Genomic DNA, 22,993 nt, shown 5'->3' on the forward strand with positions numbered 1-22,993 from the left:
TTTTCAGACTGACATTTCCTGATTTCCACTTTCATATTGGTATTTTCTGAACCCCATTTCTTTTCAGAGAGGAGCAGTCTGAACCCTGGGTGTGCACACACCAGGAATTGTTGGCTCCAGACAGGAGCTGGGAATGTCCCCACCATGGGGACCCAAATTTGGCTGGATTGAGGCTTTGCCCCTCCCAGAGCTCCACTAAATCCAAATTTTCACACTCCCCCTCTGCTCCAGGGCTGCCCCAAACCCTGGTGGTGCTTCCCACCACTCTCATCCCATTTTTATTCCTGACTCTGGGATGGTTTCTCAGTTCCCACTGTCCCCCTCACATTTTCAAACAATCACACAAGTGGCCAAGAAGGAAAAACCTGTTTGGATCATCCCCCTCTCCCCTCCCAATTCCCTGCAGATTTCCAGTCAGACAGTGACAGCTTTAACCCCACTCTGTGGGAGGAGCAGAGGCAGCAGAGAATGACTGTGGCCTTTGAATTCGAAGACAAGAAGGAAGAGGAGGAAAATCCAGGGAAAGTCAAGGTAAGAAGTGCTGGATTTATTCTGGGACTCATTTATTATAAACAGGGTTCAACATGCAGGGCTTGAACTGGGTTTGTGTTTTAATGGCAAATTCCTGCTCTGTCCCAAAGGGAATTGAGACAGAATTACTGCCCAACCTATTATATTTTATTTATTTATATATATACATTTATAATTATTATATATATAATATTTATATATAATTATTATTGTTGTTGTTGTTGTATATTATTATATATATATTATTTTATATTTTTTATTATATTTTCATTCTTTTTCTTTTTGTTGTCCAACCAAATATCTTTTAGGAATATTTGAATCCCACAGGGGATCCCATATTCCTCTCAATGCAGAAGTCAACAAGGGCATTGCAGCCTCAGGGAATGTGCAGTGGAGAGGGCATCACTTGTGAAAAATGAAGTTCAGAGCATGAATTTCCTCCCCCAGTTTTATGAAATTAATGTCACTGCAGAGTTCTGCATCAATCCCTCAATCAGCTGCATTGTCAGGAGGGTATTTTCAAACCTGTCAGCCTTTACATGGCATGGAAATTTCTCCTTCTTGAATAAAATAAAGGAATTATCCCACACTTCAACCCTGCAAATCTCTGACTGTGGTAGAACACCCAAAGTAAAATGTGGGGTCTGAGATCAAATCATCTGAGATTTAAATCAGATTTTACTTCTCAAATTAACAGTTCTCAATTTAGCAATCCACTGAAAACTTGGTGGAAATTCTTCATTTTTCTTTCCAATATTTTTCCCAGTTGGGAATTTCTCTCCAGCTCCTGTGCCCAGAGCTGATGGACTCTTCTGCTTTTTAAGCCAAAATCAGCCTTCACCTCATAATAAATAGATTAAAGTGGAATTTTACCCTGGATGAGTTGCAGGTTTATGGGTCATGCAGGGAAAACATAATCTGGGAGAGTTTTCTGTTGTTCCACAACTTTTATCAGAATTTTCCCTGGGTCTGACATGGCTGGAGGTTTCAACATGAACATTTTTAGCAGCTTCACCAGAGCTTTAAGGGATAAATTTAAATAAATTTAAATCATCAACAGGCAGCAACCCCCAACACTGCAGCATTTCATAAGAGCAGAAGAAATTTTCACTTTTTATCTCCCATCACACTGAACTTTCAACCAGACAGATGTTAAAATAGATTTGATAAGTGAGATTGTCCAATAGCTTTTTTCCATTTTGAACTTTGAAAATTCTCTCTTTGGGGTCAGGCTGGAATGGGACTGGGAGGGAATCCAGATTTGCTGTGGGATGGTGGATGTGGATCAGGGAGGGAGAGATGCACATCCCAGTGCTGTCCCCCACCACAGGAGTTGGTATTAATGCTCCCATTCCCATTCACTGCTGAATTCCCTTTTTGGGGCTGTCTGTCTGTCCCAGCCTCCAGCTCCTTCTCCCTGAGGATTTGCTCTGAGCCCCAAACCATGGCCTGAGCTCAGGGAGCACCAAGCACCTCCTGAGGCCACCCCTAAACACCATTTCATGAAACACACTTTGGTGCTGCTTTCCAGACCTGATTCATCCCTTCCTGTTGCAATTCTTTATTGAAAGCGACATCCCACTCACAGATTTCAGCATTTTCTGTCCTACCCCCTGATGTTTATTCTCTCCTGGTTCAGATCTGGATGCCAGCACTCGATGCAGTTTTATTTACCAAATCAATCATGCTTTTTTTTGCCTCTGAAATATTCCTACAGACAGATCATTTCCAGCTGAATCCAAAACTGCATTTTTCCTGCTCGTTGGGAATTTAAATCCAGCAGCTCTGGCTGTTAAACCCAGCTCACCCACACCATGAAAAAATCTGCTGGGTGGTAAATTCCAGGTCCTCTATCACCAGCAGGAATCTGAAGTTTCCTGACAAGTTCAGGTGTGGGGTTTTCCAGGAAATCTGTGGGTCAGGGAAAGCTCAGCCAGGCCTTGGGGTGTGTTTCCCTGGGCCAGAAAAGTCACAGACACCCAGCTGTGAGTGAACATTATCCATCTCCAGGAGCAAATGGCTCCCAGAGGATCAGCTCCTGCTCTCAGCTGCCATCCATAATTCAGATTAATTGAGTACACGGAGCGTGGCTGAATTAATTCAGAATTTCCAGCAGGACTGTTGGGGAAAGCCTGATGGAATGTGTCAGCAAAAGTGCAGAGCTCCCCACGCCCTGCCAGGGGAGAGATGGGATGAATTCCCATCCCTTCTTTTATGGCACTGGGATTGCATTTGCTGCTGACAGAGAGGGGATGAGCCAATTTCAGTCCAAACAAATCACCCAAACCAGGACTATCCCATTTCCATCCCGTTCCTGCTCCCACCCCTGATTTTAACCCACGTTTTTATGGCTGCCCAGGTCGAGATCAACCTCAAGCGTTACCCCACTCCCTACCCCGAGGATTTGAAGAACATGGTGAAATCTGTGCAGAACCTGGTGAGCAAACCCAGCCTGGGCGTGCGCCCCGAGAACTCGGCGCCGGCCGCCAACAGCGACCCCGCGGCCAAGGACAAGTACGAGCACAAGTGGCCCCTGAGCCCCAAGGAGATCTCAGTGGAGGTACTGCAAACCATTCTCACTCCTCTCCAGAACCCCACACTCTTTGTTTTTCCAGGTTTTGAACCTCCCAAAGGATGTTTTGATCCCGTGGGAATCTCAGACTCGATGTTTATATTTGGTTCCGTTCAGGTTTAGGTTGAGTTGCTGAGTTTTGTCCAGTTTGAGACTGAGTTGCTGGTTTTTTTTCCCCAATGCTGCTGAAATTTGGGGTTGAAATCTCCCTAGATGGGAATTTTGCTGTGGAATTATCCCAGCACTGTTAGATTTCAGTGATGTCAGGCTGGTGACAGGAGGATGGGCCCAGGCTCCATTTCCATCCCATTTAATCTTCCAAAAACCCCCCTGGGCTCTGTCTGGCCCTGCTGTGCCAGGAGGTGCCCTTGGCTTTGCTGTTAGGAGCAGGATTAATTAACCCTTAATGAGTAAATGAGGAGCAGGAGAGGCCCTTCCATCCAGCCCTGGATGCTCCCAGTGAGCTGCAGAATCTTCCTGGAGCGTTTGCCAAGCACAGGGACAAATTCCACCCCAGGATTATCCCCCAAAAGGTGAATTCCTAAATCCTGCAGCCCTGCTGGAGCTTGGTCTCACCCACCCCACCATTCAGAAATGAGGGAAATCCCTTTTGGAGTTTAAAAAGCATTCCTGAAAAACTTGGCAGTTTAATGCTGGAAAGAAATAAATGAGGAAAAAGATTTTCCTTCTTTTTCACTCCTTTGTTATCTGAACGTTGTGATAAACTCCTTGTCCTTGAAATGCCCCTGGCTGTGGCCAGTCCTGGCTGCAGGAATTGTTCTCCTCAGTTTTCCATGTCTTTGGCACAAATACTCAGCTGTGGCTGCTCTCTCAGTGCTGTGTTTTAATTGCAGTTAAACATTTTCATTCCTTAAAAAAATAACCCCCCAAAGTTTTCACTTCAAGGTGGCTTCAGAAGACTTCAACTCCAGGCACGATTTCAAATAGGACTAAAATATTGGAGTTAAATATTTAATTTCAGCTAAAATATTTCAATCACTTGTGTCTTCATCTAAATCTGAGATCTTCAATTCCACCATTATTCCTTTTTTCACTCATTGAATTCTCACTGTGTAAATCTGGTCCTGGAACCAGCTGGTGACCCAGGCCACGAGTCCTGACATTCTGCTCTTGTTGCTGGATGTACAGAATTTATTTTGTGTTATCTATTGTTTGAAATGGAATATTTTCAACAGCTTTCTCTGGGTTTTAATTATCCTTATGGGTTTTAATTATCCTTACATATTTCCATCTGGAATTTGATCCCCTTGGCCTGGCAGAGGTTTTAGGTGTTTGTTGTGGCTGTGGCTGGCGACGTGGCCTCCAGAAATATTTGTTAATATTTGCTAAAATAATTTTTCAAGGAAAACACAAACATTGCAGTGAGTGAGCCCCTGCAGGGTCCTGGGAGCTGCAGAGCCAGGGATGCACCCCCAGGGAGTGGAAGGATGAACAGAGAGAGTGTGGGGTACAGGAACCCCACAAAACTCTGCACAAGGAGCTGAATTTCTGCAGCCAGAGCCTGGGATGTGGCTCCTGAAATCAGGAATCCCACCAGATAATGGCATTGCAGTTTCCCCCCTCATTCTCTCCCAAAGAACCTCTGGGAGCTCCCCCAGCAAAAGCAAGATTTCACCTCCTGTGTTATAATGGTGGAGATGGGGGAATTTCAGATTTTCATTTCCCTGGGATGGAGTCAGGACTGGTACCACAACTATTCCAGCAGCTAAAGAAAAGGAAAGGGGATGTTCTCATCCCTCCAGACACCAGGAGGGGTTTGTAGCTCCCATCAGGGTGGTGCAGATCCATTTCCCTCTCCTTGGCCGCCTGCACCAGGATAAAACACACGGGAAGTGCAGGCAGGGTGTGAATGGTTCTGTGAACAATATTGGCCTGATTTCACTTGCAGCCCATTAAATAAAACATAATTAAGCTCCACTTGCTCTGCAGATAATTAGCAGACAGACTCAAGGCTGGAGTTAAAGTGCACTTTGAAATTGCAGGTGTGTTGTGATGTAGCTAAAGGCTGAAGGCAGTTTCTGATCCCAGGTAATTGAATTTCAGGTGCAGTGCTCACTTTCCATCCTCACATAAACTGGTTTCTGATCTCTTTTGGCTTTCCCTGCAATTGATGTGCACGTGTCTCTTCAGAAACTGTTTCTAAATCATGAAAGGGAGCATCTGGAATGAGGAGCTGCATGTCAAATGCACTGGAAAATCCATCCTTCACCCCCATTCACAGCAAGCAAACAATGCCTTGATTAATCACCCATTAAAACAAACCCCTTCATCATCCTAATTCTTTTGGAAAGATGTGAGTTTTGGCTGGGATTATTTAGGGAGTTGTGCTGCTCTTCCATGAGAAGCAATGAGGAATATCAAGGCCAGCAAGTCAGGTTTTTATGACTCCTGTTCTTGATGTGTTTGAATTGAGAATATCCCACATTTCCTCTGCCTCATCCCTTCCCAGAGCCCTGGGCTGCTCCAGGCAGATTCCAGGAGTCTGCTCATCCCAAACATTCTGTCCCTCTGGGTTATAATTTAATGTTCTTGTGTTCTCAGCCTGAATAGTTGATGATTTTTCTCTTGCCAGCTGTTTTAACAGTTTGTAGCAGGTATTTTCTCCTCAGTTCCCTGCCCTCTTCCTGCACCCTTCCCCAGCTAATCATGAGGAATAAATCCTGAGGAATAATCTCCAGGCACCAACTCACCACAATTGCATTTATCTCTTCCTTTTCTCCTTGCAATTTTCTTCCTGTTGGTGACCTTTTTGTTCTTCAGCTTGTATGAAAAAGGTGCCCTTAAAGAGAGTGGAATTAAATGGGACATGATTTGGGGTTTTACAGCATATTTCACATATTCATGGCAGATTTACAAATGCCAGAGTAGCTCTTTTGAAAGTGCATTGGGTTTTTTTTTAATAGCTGGGTTGGGGGATGAAAAGAAAAGGAAAATGTTATAAAATAGGGAACTTTGTGCCCCTGAAGTTCACCATCTTGTCAAAAATGGAACTGCTGGGTCTCCCTCTCTTCCAGCAGTGGGGGAACTTTAAGCTTAAAACTCCTGGAAGTTTCATGGCACAATATTGGGATTCCAGGTCCAAGATAAAGAAACCAAAGAATCCCCCAAGAAACCCCTGCCTGACCCTGAGAACAGCCCGAAATCACCTCTGGGAGGCCCAGGCAGGGAGGACAAAGCCCAAAGCTCAGAGGTACAGCCAGACCTGGGCTGCTCAGGTGGAGAACTTCACCCTCTGCACTGCCCACAGCAATGGGTTCCACCAGTTTGTTCCACAGTTTGTTCCCCCAGTTTGATCCACCAGTTTGTTCCACCAGTTTGTTCCACCAGTTTGTTCCACCAGTTTGATCCCCCAGTTTGTTCCACCAGTTTGTTCCACAGTTTGTTCCCCCAGTTTGTTCCACAGTTTGTTCCACCAGTTTGTTCCACCAGTTTGTTCCCCCAGTTTGTTCCAGTTTGTTCCACCAGTTTGTTCCACCAGTTTGTTCCCCCAGTTTGTTCCCCCAGTTTGTTCCCCCAGTTTGTTCCCCCAGTTTGTTCCACCAGTTTGTTCCCCCAGTTTGTTCCACCAGTTTGTTCCAGTTTGTTCCACCAGTTTGTTCCACCAGTTTGTTCCCCCAGTTTGTTCCACCAGTTTGTTCCAGTTTGATCCCCCAGTTTGTTCCACAGTTTGTTCCCCCAGTTTGTTCCACAGTTTGTTCCACCAGTTTGTTCCCCCAGTTTGTTCCCCCAGTTTGTTCCCCCAGTTTGTTCCCCCAGTTTGTTCCACCAGTTTGTTCCACCAGTTTGTTCCCCCAGTTTGTTCCACCAGTTTGTTCCACAGTTTGTTCCCCCAGTTTGATCCACCAGTTTGTTCCACCAGTTTGTTCCACCAGTTTGTTCCACCAGTTTGTTCCCCCAGTTTGTTCCCCCAGTTTGTTCCCCCAGTTTGTTCCACCAGTTTGTTCCACAGTTTGTTCCCCCAGTTTGATCCACCAGTTTGTTCCCCCAGTTTGTTCCCCCAGTTTGTTCCCCCAGTTTGTTCCCCCAGTTTGTTCCAGTTTGTTCCACCAGTTTGTTCCACCAGTTTGTTCCAGTTTGATCCCCCAGTTTGTTCCACCAGTTTGTTCCAGTTTGTTCCACCAGTTTGTTCCAGTTTGATCCCCCAGTTTGTTCCCCCAGTTTGTTCCACCAGTTTGTTCCAGTTTGTTCCCCCAGTTTGTTCCCCCAGTTTGTTCCACAGTTTGTTCCCCCAGTTTGTTCCAGTTTGTTCCACCAGTTTGTTCCAGTTTGTTCCACCAGTTTGTTCCAGTTTGATCCCCCAGTTTGTTCCACCAGTTTGATCCCCCAGTTTGTTCCCCCAGTTTGTTCCCCCAGTTTGTTCCCCCAGTTTGTTCCACAGTTTGTTCCCCCAGTTTGTTCCAGTTTGTTCCACCAGTTTGTTCCAGTTTGTTCCACCAGTTTGTTCCCCCAGTTTGTTCCCCCAGTTTGTTCCAGTTTGTTCCACCAGTTTGTTCCACAGTTTGTTCCCCCAGTTTGTTCCCCCAGTTTGTTCCCCCAGTTTGTTCCCCCAGTTTGTTCCACAGTTTGTTCCCCCAGTTTGTTCCAGTTTGTTCCACCAGTTTGTTCCAGTTTGATCCCCCAGTTTGTTCCCCCAGTTTGTTCCCCCAGTTTGTTCCACCAGTTTGTTCCAGTTTGTTCCACCAGTTTGTTCCAGTTTGATCCCCCAGTTTGTTCCACCAGTTTGTTCCAGTTTGTTCCACCAGTTTGTTCCACAGCTTTTTCCACTGCACTGGGAGAGGGCTGTGGGGTCACTGGGCACCTGTGGAGCACCAGGGAAATCCTCTGCATGGGGAAGGGGTCACTCCATGTGGGAACCACCATGGAACTGCCTTAAATATCAGCTGATTAAAATGAGGATTAAAAAGGTCCTGCCTCCAGCAGAACGTCAAATGCAAAGGGTTTGGTGTAAACATTAAATTCTCCAAGGATAAATCACATGGCAAATGCTCCTACAAATCTCTGTCACTACAAAAAGGAGTCAAGGGCAGTAAATCTCTGGAAGTTTCCTCCTTGTAGGTAAAAACAAGAAAGTTTTTAACCCGTTGTAGCATCGTGCATTCTAGCAATGCAGATTTGGTTCGGGTGCTCCAGATTAAATTGTTTCTCTGGTTATTACATCTCTCCCTCTTGCCTTCCCTCTCACTGGAGAACCTCTACAACCTGTCAGGGTACAGAGATCCTCCTGTGTCACCCATCCCTGTGTCCCCAGGCCGCTCATCCCCCTCATCTTGGAGCTTTCTGCAGGGATCAGAAAGGCCCCAAAATTCCCATTGGTGCCTTCATTCCCTCCTAGCCACCCTAAGGGCCTAAATGTCCTCATTTAAATTTTTTCTTTCTAAGAATGAGTCCCACTTTCCTCCCCCAGTTTAACTGGGGTTTATTTTCAGCACATGTCCTGTTGCAGGGCCTGTGTGAAGGTCAGCTGTGCTGAACTCTCAGGCAGAAGTTTATTAAATAGAAACCATTTTAATTTAGCCACAAACTCCTTGGAGACAAAGCCATTTTAATTAAGTACAGCTCCAGGGACAGCTGAATCTCTGGAAGGACTCACCAGAAATAACTGAGCGAGGAATCCTCCCTCCTGAAATACCAATTGTTTACACTCAGTTTGTGTTTATTTCTTCCTACTGGCAGCATTTCTGATGACCTTGCCTTCATCAAAAATGTTTACACGGCCCTGACGCATCCTGCACTTCCATCTGGCTTGTCCACGTTTCCAGAACGAGCACACCACCCTGGTTTCGAGGGGGGTTTGTGTAGGATTAATTAATGAGAGTTTTCTGCTGACAGATCAGAGCCCGTCTGGTGGGTCTGGGGGTTTGGGCGATGGCGAGGGGAGCGCTGTGAACCGTCTGCGCTGCAGTGTGAGCTGCTGCTGCTCCCTGTGCTCACTCTGCCTTGTTGTGTCCCTCAGGATGCCTTCGGACATCCTGGCAGTGAGATGAGGATAGGGGAGCTCCGTCCGTCCATGCCCGAGACGCCGCTCTACCCCCCCAAACTGGTCCTGCTGGGTAAAGACAAGAAAGGTACTGGTGGGTTCTTTGGGATGAAATCATGAGGTGGGGGTGCTCCACCTCTGCTTGTAAACCATGGACATTTGTGCACGCATCAACCCAACCCAGTTTCAGCTTTGCCTTTCAAATGTGTTTTTCTGGTGTTTCGCTGCCGAGTGCCGCCCCCTGAAAGCGTTTGCTGTGTTTTGTTTCAGAGTCGACAGATGAGTCTGAAGCAGATAAGATCCATTGTCTGAATAACAGCGTTTCCTCAGGCACTTACTCAGACTATTCCCCTTCCCAGGCTTCCTCAGGGTCCTCCAACGCGCACGTAAAAATGGGCTCCCTGCAGACCACGGCTAAAGAAGCAGTGAATAACTCTTTGTGGGGGAACAGGTGTGACATCTTTCCTGACACAGCTTCTGCTTCCCTTCTGTGCTGTCTGGGCCCTCAGAGCTGCCCTGTTAGGGCGTTTGGGTTGAAAGAATCCACGTTTTTATCCTGTGTTGGCCACCCTCTATATTCCGTGATCCCACAGCTGGTGGTTCAGCTCTGTGCCACCTCCAGGAATTAAATCTCCTGCAGCTGGTGCTGTTGGTGCCCCATTATTGCTGTCCCAGCTCCCTCTGCCCTGAACCTCCAAAAAGGTTCTTGGAAAGCCGTAGCCTGCCCTGGAAGCTTTCCAGAACCAGTCTGTGCCTGCCCTAAATCCCCCCACATGGTTCCATCCACAGCTCTGCCCCCTTAAAGAGCTGAGAACGGGCAAAAACTGCCTCTGGTGTCTCTGGTTAAAAACTGGGGGGAACCTTCTGTTGCACTCATCCATTATTTTTACAGCAGGAAAATCTGTTCAGAGGGATTTCTGGGAACACAGCATGGAGCCAGCCAGGCCTTTGAGTGACTTCTTGGCTTCTCTGTGCGTGTCCTGCTGGAGCCTGTGCTCCAGGGCAGAAACCCGCCGCCACCATTCCCGTGCCAGCGGCACATCCACGGAGCTCCCAACAGCTCGAGAGGAGCTCAGTCAGTGCTAAAAACATGAGGGGGCAGGTTTGATTCCTGGAGTCAGTGATCCCCGTGGGAATACCGAGTGCTGAGAACCCCTGCAGTCTCCCAGTGCGATCCCAAAGCCAGAGCGCAGACGGGAGAAGGCTGAACGGCCTCCACGGTGAGCGCTGGCGTGCTGGGACAGAGGACATTTTATCTTGTTCCCTTCTCTTGTCTCCGCAGGCTGGCCCAGTCGTTCCCGCAGCCCCTGGAGACCAAGCCATTGCTGAGCCAGCGGGAAGCGGCTCCGGCCGGCAGCGTGCCGGCGCGCCCGGAGCGGCGCCCGCTGAGCGACGCCTTCGCCGACAGCTGGAACGACGGATCCCACTACGACAACACGGGATTCGTGGGCGAGGAGAGCGCGGCCGAGAGCGCCGGCACCAACCCCCTGCTGAGCAGCAAATCCAGGAGCTCCTCCGCGCACGGGCGCAGGCCGCTGATCCGGCAGGACAGGATCGTGGGCATCCCCCTGGAGCTGGAGCAGCCCCCGCTCAGAAACACACACGACTCTGAAGTGCCTCCTCCCAACCCTTGGCAAAACTGGACCAGAACCCCCAGTCCTTTTGAAGACAGGACAGCTTTTCCTTCCAAGCTGGAAAGCACCCCCAACACCAGCCCTTTGCCCGAGCGGAAAGATCATGTCAAGGAGTCTCCCGAAATGACGAGCACTTTCACTCCAGGAATTCCGTGGGAATATCACGACTCCAACGCTAACAGGAGCCTCACAAACGTCTTCTCCCACATGCACTGTCGCCCAGACCCTTCCAAAAACGTCATCTCCATCAGCAAGAGCACGGAGCGGCTCTCCCCGATGATGAGGGATTTAAAAACGAACAAGTTTAAGAAGTCGCAGAGCATCGACGAGATCGACATCGGTGCGTACAAGGTGTACAACATCCCCCTGGAAAACTATGCATCCGGGAACGACACCGTGGGCCCCCACGAGAGGGTGGACAAGCTGCTGGGCCCGGAGCACGGCGTGCTCAGCATGTCCCGCAGCCAGTCCGTGCCCATGCTGGACGACGAGCTGCTGACCTACGGCAGCGTCAAGGTGCAGCCGCAGCACAAGGCGTCGGTCACCAAGAAAGTTTATCAGTCGACCAAAGCTTCAACCCCCAGGGCGCCGTGGAGCTGCCGGCCGACAAGCGGCTCCTGCCGCCCTTCCAGCTCAACGCCGAGTACCTGCCCCAGCCGGCCAAGGGCCTGCCCCAGGAGCTGGTGAGCCCGCGGGGCTACCGCGGCTACGCGCCCGTGGAGCCCATGTTCTCCTTCTCGCAGCCCTCGGTCAGCGAGGAGCCGCCGGCCGCCCCGTTCCCCGGCCCGGCGGCGCGGCCCGGCTTCCTGCGCAGGGCGGATTCTCTGGTCAGCTCGGCCGAGATGTCCGTGTTCCGCAGGGTGGGCGAGCCCCAGGAGCTGCCCCCGGCGGACAGGTACGGCCGGGCCCCGTTCCGCGGCGCCGCCGAGCGCCAGGGCGGCATGGCCGTGCCCGAGGCCCAGTTCCTCAAGCGCAACGGGCGCTACGAAGACGAGCACCCTTCCTACCAGGAAGTGAAAGCCCAGACTGGGAGCTTCCCAGTTAAAAACCTCACGCAAAGGAGGCCCCTGTCGGCACGAAGCTACAGCACAGAGAGCTACGGCACGGCCCAAGCGCGGCCGGTCTCAGCGAGGCCCACCATGGCAGCTCTGCTGGAAAAGATTCCGTCAGACTATAACTTGGGTAACTATGGCGACAAGCCTTCCGATAGCAGTGATATAAAGCCGAGGCCTCCCCCTGGGAAGGGAAATGAGAGCTGTGCTAAAATGCCCGCTGACTGGAGACAACAGCTACTTAGACATATAGAAGCTAGAAGGTTAGACAGGGTATGTTTGGCATTTCTCTGCAATTAATGCCTTTAGTTGTGTGTTTCGCTCTGTCAAACGATTTGCACGTGCAGTGGTGACCACCAGAATTCCCAGGGATGAAATTCCTGCCGTGGTGTCAGAGGGACCGGCCCGCTGGGTGCCCTGGGGGTGCTCGGCTGGAGCGAGGGACCCCAAAAAATCCAGAGGCTCCTCACTGATGATGCCCCTTGGGGCAGTCACCGGGGTGGTGGCTCTGGGTCCTGGGTGAATCCAGAGGCTTCACACTGGTGCCATTCCTTGGGGCAGTCACTGGGGTGAAGACTCTGGATCCTGGGTAAATCCAGGGCTCTGCCCCAGTGCATGTCACCGGGGTGGTGGTTCCTGCAGCTCTGCTCAAAATTAGGAAGAGCCCTGAGGTTCTCTCCTGCTCGTGGAAGTGCTGCTGGAGCCACCAGGTCAGTAACGACCAAGAGGTGCTGGCCGTGTCTTTGCAATATAAAGGAATAAAGGAAAAAGAGAACAAGCAATAAAAAGTATTTTAGCTCTGGTGTCACTGTTAGTGCAGGGGGTTTTAAAGTGTCTATAACTGAGAAATATCCCTGGGTATCCACTGCCACTGTTCTAATGGGAATGTGGTCATTACTTCTTTTAGCTGTAGGAAGTTATGCTGATTTGCCTTCTATCCAAAGGGTTCTTTAGTGCATGATTCAGTCATTACCTATTTAATGACCTAATCCATTAATCCGATTTACTCCGTGATCTGAAGTGGTTGTGACAAATTCCTGTGGTGAAATGCATAAGAAGTCATTGCCAAATGTGTCCATATACTGCTTTATGCTAGAGCCTCCTGAGTTTGGTGTTAATATCCTCCTTACCTGCCAGTTGCTTGGATGTGATGATATTAAATTATCCTTAAGGATCAAATGGGGAAACTTTAAAAAGGGGCTCCAAGGCTGAAGCGTTTTCCTCCCTCAGCTCTTTTCCTTGTGCTGTGTAAACCCGCTGGAAACTGCCTCCTACCCAGGGAAACCAGTCCCTTCCTGGTGGCAACAAACCCTTGCCAGATGTTGCTGGTTTAAGGAATATCTTTACACTTAGTTCACAACGTGTGCAAAGGGTATTTTAACCCTGCAGAGCTGACACTGGTCCCTAATCCCTGCGAGGTGGTTCCTGCTGGGTGCAGAGCTCCAAGGAGCTGGGCTGGGCTGCCTGCTGGAGGCTGTGCTGGTGGGAGCAGCCCCTGTCCCCTGGGTGGGCACAGGAGCAGCCCCTGTCCCCTGGGTGGGCACAGCAGCCGTGTCCCTGTCCCTGGGTGGGCAGCCAGGTTTTCAGGGAGCAGGACTTCCCCAGGGGTTGCTCCTCCATGCCTGTGGCTGCACAGCCGACCCCAAATTCGGCCTTTTTTTGGTCAAAAACGAGACTTGTGCCCCGTGAACTCCAGATGCCACCCCCCTCATGTGCTGTCAGCGTGGAAGTCCTCTCTGGTGCCCATGTTCTGTACGAGGAGCAATGTACTCGCTTTGTGTGACCAGTGCATGCCTGGAGGAGCTACTGGTACTCGGTACTGTCTGTTGGCTTAAACTAAAACTCTGTGAACTTAACCATGTATGTGTGAGACTTAATTCTGAGCATGTGTGTTCATATGTGTCCCGTGGTTGTTTCCTCTACTCAGAGCGCTGCTTACAAACACCACACAGTTAGCCTTGGCATGCTGCACTCTGGAGGGGTTTCAGCCATGCATGCCGGCCGAAGCATGACTTTAAACTTGCAGCCTAAATCTAAATTTGAAAACCAAATGCTTCAAGAGCTACCTCTACCGAAAGTAAGTATGGGCTAGCCAGCACTGCCGGCGTTCCCCGTTAATTAATGATCCTTGCTTCCTCCTGGTTTAGCTTCTGCCTCCTCCTCCTCCTCCTTGTGCTTTTGCCGTGCCCAGTCCGCAAGGCAAGGCTGGCAGGGATGCAGCTGTGCCCCTGGCTGGCCTTGCTTTCCGGATTCCGGAGCTCCCTGGCTGTCATTCCTGCTTCCCTGCTCCCCTCACACGCGCCAGGGCTGTCATTTGCTCAGTGGGGAGCGTGGTTTGCTCTCGGGAACTGGTTTGATCCTAGAAAAAGGGGTGTGGAAGTGTTAAACAGGCTCCAGCAGACAGGGATTTTTATATTCCAGCACAAATTTGGTGTGCTGTAATTCCTGATGGGTTTTCAACATGTTACCACACCCAAACCCAGTTTAAACTTCAAGAAATGCCTAAACAAAGATAATACTTCCCTCATTTATTTACTGTTTATCTTATATTATTATCAATATATTGTTACTACTAGCACAGACATACAAAACTATGTATTCCCAATGAATATTTGAAGGGAGAGGCACACAGGACAAGGCAGAGAGGGCCGTTCCTGAGGATTCTCAGTGCCAGGGAGGGATGCTGAGACCTTTCTCTGCATCCTGAGGGACAGGCAGGGCTCAGCCTCTCCCTGCCCTGGCACAGGAGCCGAGGGGACAGATCAGCTCTGTCAGTAATTAAAGGGAATCCTGCTGTTCCATCTGTGCTGGGAATTGCCAGGCTGGCCCCTGGCACCGCTGGCACCTGCCCAGCTCAGAGCAGCCTGGCCAGCAATTCCCAAAGGAGAGTTCCAAAGCTCCAGAACTCTGGATTTGAGGAGAGCAGGATAATTTAGGAGCCCAGAGCTCGGCCCTGCTCCTCCTGCTGACCCCACACGCGCTGCAGTGGCAATTCCAGGAATCCAGGGCAGGATGGCAGCACCCAGGGAGCAGTGCCAGCCCTTTCCCACTGTCCCTGCCCCTCCACCCTCTGTCACCTCCATGCCACGTCCCCCCAGGCTCCCGTCCTGCTCTGGGTCTGTGCTGCTCTGTTGTGGGGTGGGAGGCTCTGGGGGATCCCCCCTGGGTGTGTGTGCTGGGCAGGGACACCCCAGTGTTGTCTTTGCTTCCCAAGAACTCGTTTGTCTGCTCAGGGTACCTGTCACCAGTCCCTGGAAAAAAATCCATTGGGCATCAACCCCAAAAATGGTGCTGGTTCCCTCCCTGTGTTAGCAATGAGGTGTTCTATGGCACTTCCAGGGTTTTAGGCTGTAGGGGAACGTGGATGTTAATGGTGGATGTCTGAGGAAATTCAGGAATCTGCTCTGTGATATGTTTTGGGGTGTGGTCTGATGTGGATTATTCTGCTTTTCTCTTTCACCAGCATTCCATTGCTCCATATCCATAGAAACTGTGATGCTGAACTGCATTTGGGGGGGTTGTTCTCTTGCTGTACTTTTTGGGAAAATGATTGTTGGGAAAGATTACTGCAGGGGGAAATGACTGCTGGAAAAATGCTGTGTATATTTAGAGTTGTTTAATTTTATTGCTTCACACCTTCCACAGAATTTGCATTTCCTAAAGAATCCAGGCCACAGCAGTTTAATCCTTGCCTCTCCTCTTCCCTCCTTCCCGTGGCCTGGATTCAAGAGAGTAATGAGTGAGCTCTGGCTGCCAGGAAATCAACTTTAACAATGAATTCCTTTGAAAATGTTCATTACATTGATCTACTCCCTGTAGAAAACGTGGGAAGTGCTGCTTTTCCTCTTTTCCCCAGATTTCATGGAAGTGGAGCTGGGTGGCAGCCTGGCCCAGCTCAGAAAATGGCCAATATTGCAAAGGGACAAATTCCTTTTGGTGCAGAAATGCAATCCCAGCATTTCCCTGTTTCTGGAGGAAGCTGAGAGCACTTTCTGCATTTTCCTTTTTCCCTCTGGAGTGCAAAGTCCCCTCTGCAGATCCCTCAGCATTCTCCAGAGGGATCCTTTCCACTCCTGGCTCCCAGTGAAAAGTTTTCAGAAGTTCGTGGTTTGGTGCAACCCATTCCCAGAAAGGGAATTCCCACCTTCCTTGGGAAGAACAGGGAGAGGGGAGCAGAGGTTCCCTTTGGAATGAGCACCCAGAGGGCTCCATAAATTGATCCCTCGGGGTGTGAGCAGATTCCCAGCACAGCTCTGGAGGGAACAGCTCATTTTCCCATTTTATTGGGGGTGAAGAAAGCTCTGCAAGGAGATCCTGGGCTTTAAACAGGAGAAATGTTTTTCCTAGTGTTTTTTAATAGAAGGAAAATCACAAAATCCATTATTTTCCTGGAAGATTTCTTGAATGATGAAAGAATTATAATGGAAGTTTGCTTTCATTGTAAATAATCAGGGTTAGATTTTCTTCACTTCACCTCACAGAGATGTGATTTAAATCATAATTGCCTTCTATTTACTTTTAAACTTCTGTTAAAAAATAGTTTTTAATGGAAAAATTCCCAGCTTTCACATTTCAAAGCAAATTTGATTAATTCTTCATCCATCTAGAGAAGTGTATCCAGATTAATTTTTTTTTTTTTTAATTGAAGCTGGAGATGAAATTGCTGCAATGGCAAAGGGAAAGAATAGATATTTTTTGTTCCTTTGCAGATTCCCATTAATCAATAAACACTACACTGTGCCAGGTGCTGTCAGTGGCAGGACAATGCTGGAATTTTGGGAAACCTGACACCCAAAAGGTGTTTGGAAAACTCTCAGTGATGATCAAGAAATAGAGAGACAGATCATGGAAACTCAGGACTGGGCAGGAAAAGTCCTGAAAACAGGAATGAAACAACCAGGGGGGAAAGCGACAGGGAAAAAACCACAGAACAGGATGAAAATTGAATTATGAACATTGAGGAAACTTTCCCTGTGTGTTGTGACCATTCACGTTGAGGCAAACATTGAATTCCAGGTTAACATTGTACAAAAAATCTCCCTGGCACCACCAGGAGGTTCTGGTAGCCAGCACAACCTCGGCACTGCCAGCAGGGGAAGTTTGCTGCAGAAAACACAAACAGCTCCTTTTTCTTGGTGGAAATCCTTCCTAAAAAATCCTTCCTAAAAAAGTTCCTGCTGCTGGCATGAGCAGTGAGAAAGCCCTAACCCCAGAATCAACACCAGGCTGTTTAAATATCGGAATTTCGCCAAAATCCGTTTCTCTGAAAGCAACGAGTCCCGTTGGGTGAATTTTCTCTCCTCTCTCATCATTCATTATTCTCATGATTTCTATCCCAGACCTCTGGAGCTCCTCTGCTTGCAGAGAGCCCCACGGTGGGGCTGTGCTGGTGGAGCAGGCAGGGCGTGCATTGCAGCAGTGCATTGCACAAATGCAGTGCACAAATGCATTGCAGCAGTGCATTGCACAAATGCATTGCAGCAGTGAATTTCAGAAATGCATTGCAGAAATGTATTGCAGCAGTGCATTGCAGCAGTGAATTGCAGCAGGGCATTGCAGAAATGCATTGCAGCTGTGAATTGCAGCCATGCATTGCAGCAGTGCATTGCAGAAATGCATTGCAGCAGTAAATTGCAACAGTAAATTGCAACATGGCATTGCAGAAATTCATTGCAGAATTGCATTGCAGCAGTGCATTGCAGCAGGGCATTGCAGAAATGCATTGCAGCTGTGCATTGCAGCAGTGAATTTCAGCCATGCATTGCAGCAGGGCATTGCAGAAATGCAGAAATTCATTGCAGCAGTAAATTGCAGAAATGCATTGCAGAAATTCATTGCAGCAGTAAATTGCAGCAGGGAATTGCAGCAGTGCATTGCAGAAATGCATTGCAGAAATGTATTCCAGCAGTAAATTGCAGCAGTAAATTGCAGCAGGGCGTTGCAGCAGTGCATTGCAGCTGCTGGCTTGCTGTGAGGTGAGCGTGCAGGGCTTTGTGCTGGTGACTAAAGGCTGCCCTGCCTTTGTGAACAGACCCCGTCGCAGCAGAGCAGCCTCCTGGACAACGGGCAGGACGAGGTGGCCGTGGGCAGCCCCTGGACCCCGTACCCGCTGGGCAGGCGGGACGTGCCCCCCGACACCGTCACCAAGAAGGTAAGGGGTGCCAGGCTGGGCTGGTTTGACAGGCAGGAAGGAAGAGCCTCTCTTGAAATGGAGAATGCAAACCCCCTCCCTCCAAATTATTGTAATTTTGAAATTAAGGGGCTCTCAGGCAAAGAGATGGGAATTGGAATAACAGTTCTTTACTAGGAAAATTAAACTAGAAATGCAGTATTCCACAGAACAATCCCAGCCCTGCCAGAGTCAGAATCCAAGCTGACACCCGTCAGTCAGTCAGGGTGTTGGCACAGTCCCATTCAATGGTGGCTGCATCCTCCTGCAGGGGCAGATGTGGTTCAGCTGGAGCAGTGCTCCTGGAGAAGGTGCAGTTTCCTCTGAAGCTCCAGGGATGATGTGCAAAGGTCTGGTTTTCCTCTGGAATCCAGTGGAAAGAAGGTGCCTTGGTGTCCCAAATCTCAGTTTTTATCTGGGTAGGAAAGGCTTGGCTCCTCCCCTGGCTGGAGCATCTCCCATGGGATGATGGAATTTTATCAGTCATGCCCTGGGACTCACTGGCCATTAACAGGAGATATCTCCTGGAGGGAGGGTGGGCTGTGGGAAGATAAAGATGATTGCCCAGCTGGTTTAAAGATGGCCCATGAGCAGGAGATATCTCCCATGGAGATAAGGGTCACTGCACCACCTGGTTTAACAGATGGGGACAGAATTCAAACTTTTGGTCAGATCCTACATTGCAACCCAAGACACAGGCACGGCCCCAGCCTGGCCCTGGTGCAGCAGGACAGCTTTGGGCAGCACCTATGGGTGCTTTATCTTCTTTCTGCCAGGGTCAGGATTAAATGCTCAAGACAGTATTTCTTCTTTGGACTCAGATGTTTATTTGTTCTTATCTATATTACAATCCATCAGTTCTACAGCACTTCAAGCTCACAAACTAAAAATGGAGCCCTGTCTCTCTCTCTCTCTCTCTACAAGGTCTTTTAAGGATAAACAGTCCAATTAAGAAATGCCACCTAAATTATTTTTACTTTTAGCCCAATAACCAACCACCCGTGGCCTGCAATGCAAATTTTTTTATTTAATTACAAAATATCACCCAAACCCATGAAGAAGAAGGTGAAGAAGGACAAACCTCCACCCTAAAACCTCCATCTTGCTTTATATGTATATTACTATATATATATTAGAATATAGAATATATATTCTAATATTATATTCTAATATAATATTATATAGAATATTATATTATATTTAGAATATATTACTATATTCTAAAACCTTAAACTCTAAATTCTACCATGTGATATTACACACTTCTATTCAAACTACACACCCATAATCCCAGGTTTATCACTCAATTTTGGGAACCTTCTCTACTGCCCCAAGTTAAATGCAGTGTTCTCTTGGGGTCAGTTCCTGTCAGCACAGAAAGTCTAAAATTCTCTGTGACCAGGGTTCCAACACCTGGGGGTGCTTCAAGGCCTAAAGCAAGAATTGCTGGGAGTTGAGGGTGGTATTTTCATGGTGCCCCTTTGTGTGTGTGGGCTCTGGCTCTGCTGTGGGCAGTGGGCACAGAGGGATGGGCAGGGATGCTCCTGCCCTGGTCCTGGAGGGTTTCATCCCAAAGTTTCATCCCAGTAATGTTGATAAAAAGTACAAATGGTGGGATGGCTGGGATGCTCCTGCCCTTGTCCTGGATGGTTTCATCCCAGGGTTTCATCCCACTGATGTTCAGGCCATAAAAATCACGAGTGCTGGGATGGCTCCAGCCCAGCCCTGCACAGGCACAGCCCTTTTGCTGATGAACTCCCTGGAAAATTGTCTCATTCCTGGTGGTTCATGGTGATGGATACTGAATTCCAGTCCTGGCTGCCCCTCCCAGCCCCAGCTCTGCTCATGGGCTCAGGAGCTGCTGGGTTGGGCTGCTCTGACCATGGAGCTGGAGAATGGAGAATCCCCACAAACGGTGCTGGAGGAGGAGCTGCAGGGATCAGCCAGGATAATCACAGGGCTCGTTGCCAGATCCATCCCTGAATCCCAGGAGTGAGTGACACCAGGTGGGAGCCACGAGTGCACCTGGTACCTGCTGTGTGCAGTGGCCCCAGGGAGCTGCTCCAAGCTTTTCTCCAAGGCAGAAGCAGCAGCCCCTGGATTCCTGGAAATGCAGCCAGAGATCCCTGAGTGCAGGAGGATTGCTGGAGGATGGGAAACAAAAGCCATTTCTCCCAGAGATGTCTCTGGGCAGAGGAAGGGGAGGAGGAGAAGGGGAAGGTGTGGGATGCAGCTGAGCTGTTTGTCCCCTGATCTACAAGAAACCGTGGTGAGGAGTGTCAGGAGCTGGTGCTGCCAGCTGCAGGGCTGTGCAGGCTGCTGTCCCTGACGGGGTGCTCGCCCACAGGCAGGTAGCCACATCCAGACGCTGATGGGGTCGCAGAGCCTGCAGCACCGCAGCCGGGAGCAGCAGTACGAGGGCAGCATGAACAAGGTCACCATCCAGCAGTACCAGCCCCCCCTGCCCATCCAGATCCCGGCCTCCCAGAGCTCCCGGGCCCCCCAGCCCCAGCGCTGCCTCATCCAGACCAAGGGCCAGCGCAGCACCGACGCCTACCAGGAGCAGGTGAGGCACGGGCACCGCAGCACCCACGTGGTAACAATGGCCCTGGGACGAGTGGGGACTGGGCAGCACAGGGGAGCTGGGACTGGGGAGCTCTGGATGGACTGGGGAGCTCTGCTTGGGCTGGGAGAGCTTTGATTGGACTGGGAGAGCTCTGGTTGGGCTGGGAGAGCTCTGGATGGACTGGGAGAGCTCTGGTTGGACTGGGAGAGCTCTGGTTGGACTGGAGGAGCTCTGGATGGACTGGGAGAGCTCTGGTTGGACTGGGAGAGCTTTGATTGGACTGGGAGAGCTCTGGTTGGACTGGGAGAGCTCTGGTTGGACTGGGAGAGCTCTGGTTGGACTGGAGGAGCTCTGGATGGACTGGGAGAGCTCTGGTTGGACTGGGAGAGCTCTGGTTGGACTGGGAGAGCTTTGATTGGACTGGGAGAGCTCTGGTTGGGCTGGGAGAGCTCTGGTTGGACTGGGAGAGCTTTGATTGGATTGGGAGAGCTTTGATTGGACTGGGAGAGCTCTGGTTGGGCTGGGAGAGCTCTGGTTGAGATGGGGGAGATCTGGTTGGGCTGGGAGATCTCTGGTTTGACTGGGAGATCTTTGGTTGGACTGGGAGATCTTTGGTTGGACTGGAGGAGCTCTGGTTGGACTAGGAGAGTTCTCGTTGGACTGGGAGAGTTCTGGATGGACTGGCTGAGCTCTGGTTGGACTGGGAGAGCTCTGGTTGGACTGGAGGAGCTCTGGTTTGACTGGGGGAGCTCTGGTTGGACTGGGGGAGCTCTGGTTGGGCTGGGAGAGCTCTGGTTGGACTGGGAGAGCTTTGATTGGACTGGGAGAGCTCTGGTTGGGCTGGGAGAGCTCTGGTTGAGATGGGGGAGATCTGGTTGGGCTGGAGGAGCTCTGGTTGGACTGGGGGAGCTCTGGTTGGACTGGAGGAGCTCTGGTTTGACTGGGGGAGCTCTGGTTTGACTGGGGGAGCTCTGGTTGGACTGGGGGAGCTCTGGTTGGACTGGGAGAGCTCTGGTTGGATTAGGAGAGCTCTGGTTGAGATGGAGGAGCTCTGGCTGGACTGGGAGAGCATGAGATGCAAAGCCACCCCTATCCCTTCCTGCTGTGGTGGAGCCCTGGCAGCAGCTCCTGTCCCCCACCCCTGATGTTCAGAACCCGCTGGGGGAGGATGTGCTCAGCTCAGGCCATGGCCAGGAAGCTCTCTGAGCTCATTTTTATTTTATATCCAACTCCCCAACAGTGTTTTGAGTCACCCTGACTGAAAGAGGAGGCTCAGCACAGACTGCTGTGGCAGGAGGGGTGGGAGCTCAGTGCAGGCTGTCAGACCCCAGCTGTGCTCCAGACATCCCAGAGGATTTTGTCCCCTGGTTTGTCCCAGGGGTGCTGCACATCTGGCTCCTCCTGGGAAAATAAAATGGCACCAGAGGAAGCCTCACTGATGGGTTTATCCCAATGTTTAAGTGAAAAGCTTGGCCAGGGTGAACTTCTCTTTCACAAATCTAAAAGAGAAGAAAGACCCTAAAATCTGTGCAAAAATCTGTGAACCACAGGGAAGGTTGTGGCAGCATTGCAGTGTGGGGAAATCCAGTTCTTCCAGTTTACAGCAACATCCCAGTGGCTTTTCCCATCCTGTGGGGTGTGGGGAAATGGGATGAGAGGGAAGGAGGGGCCGTGGCTGGGCAGGGCTCTCTGACATCTCTGTTTCTCCCACCTAGTTTTGTGTGAGGATAGAGAAGAACCCTGGCCTTGGGTTTAGCATCAGTGGTGGAATAAGTGGACAAGGAAATCCATTCAAACCTTCTGATAAGGTAAGTGTGAAGTTCCTCTCTGCCTGCTCCTTGTTTGAGAGGTCACAGAATGGGGGCAGAGAACTTGAGGGGATGTTTGTGCCTCTCTGTTGGTGCAACTGAAAGAATTTTTTCCCCATATTTGGCTTTATTTTTGGGTTGGTTTGTTTGTTTGTTTGGCAGACTGTTTGCTTTTTTTCCCCAGTTAAAGAAGGTGAGGGAATCAAGCATCAATCCCATGAGTGTCAGGCCCATATTCCCTGGATAAGATCATTTTTTTGGGGCTGTTTTCTGGAGAATTGTCTCTCTCACTTTTATAAGAGTCGCCTTAGACCCCAATTAAACTTTTACTGAATGAATTAGAGGGAACCCTAAAGTACAATATCATCCCTGGAGGCTGAAATTCCAGAGTTTGTAGCTGCTGTGCCAAATAAAACCAGCCTGGAAATCCTTCCAGACCCCATGGTGTTGTTAAAACTGACCCCTGGTGGTGGTCAGGGACACTCAGGATTCATTTTGGGAATTGCACATTCAAGATAAATCGATTTGCAATAGAGGGAGGCCTCAAAAACTCCAGCATGGGGTGAGTCCCATGGGAATTGGACTCTCACACCCACGGATTTTTGGTGCCATGGAGCTGATTGGAGTTTGTTGGAAAAGGAGGCCTTGAACACATTCCTGGAG

General features: G+C 49.7%; 1 protein-coding gene across 1 annotated transcript in view; it reads left to right on the forward strand.

Moving 5' to 3' along the window:
• Positions 1-22,993, forward strand: part of LRRC7 (leucine rich repeat containing 7) — a 98,091-nt gene that overhangs the window by 72,910 nt on the left and 2,188 nt on the right. The window contains 10 exon segments of the mRNA XM_056497490.1: positions 407-531; positions 2,891-3,091; positions 9,078-9,189; positions 9,372-9,552; positions 10,384-11,294; positions 11,297-12,060; positions 13,715-13,864; positions 17,819-17,938; positions 20,304-20,522; positions 22,238-22,330. Coding sequence (XP_056353465.1) covers positions 407-531; positions 2,891-3,091; positions 9,078-9,189; positions 9,372-9,552; positions 10,384-11,294; positions 11,297-12,060; positions 13,715-13,864; positions 17,819-17,938; positions 20,304-20,522; positions 22,238-22,330 — 2,876 coding nt within the window.

This window comes from Oenanthe melanoleuca, chromosome 8 (assembly GCF_029582105.1).
Source record: "Oenanthe melanoleuca isolate GR-GAL-2019-014 chromosome 8, OMel1.0, whole genome shotgun sequence".
NCBI classification, from domain to species: Eukaryota; Metazoa; Chordata; class Aves; order Passeriformes; family Muscicapidae; genus Oenanthe; species Oenanthe melanoleuca.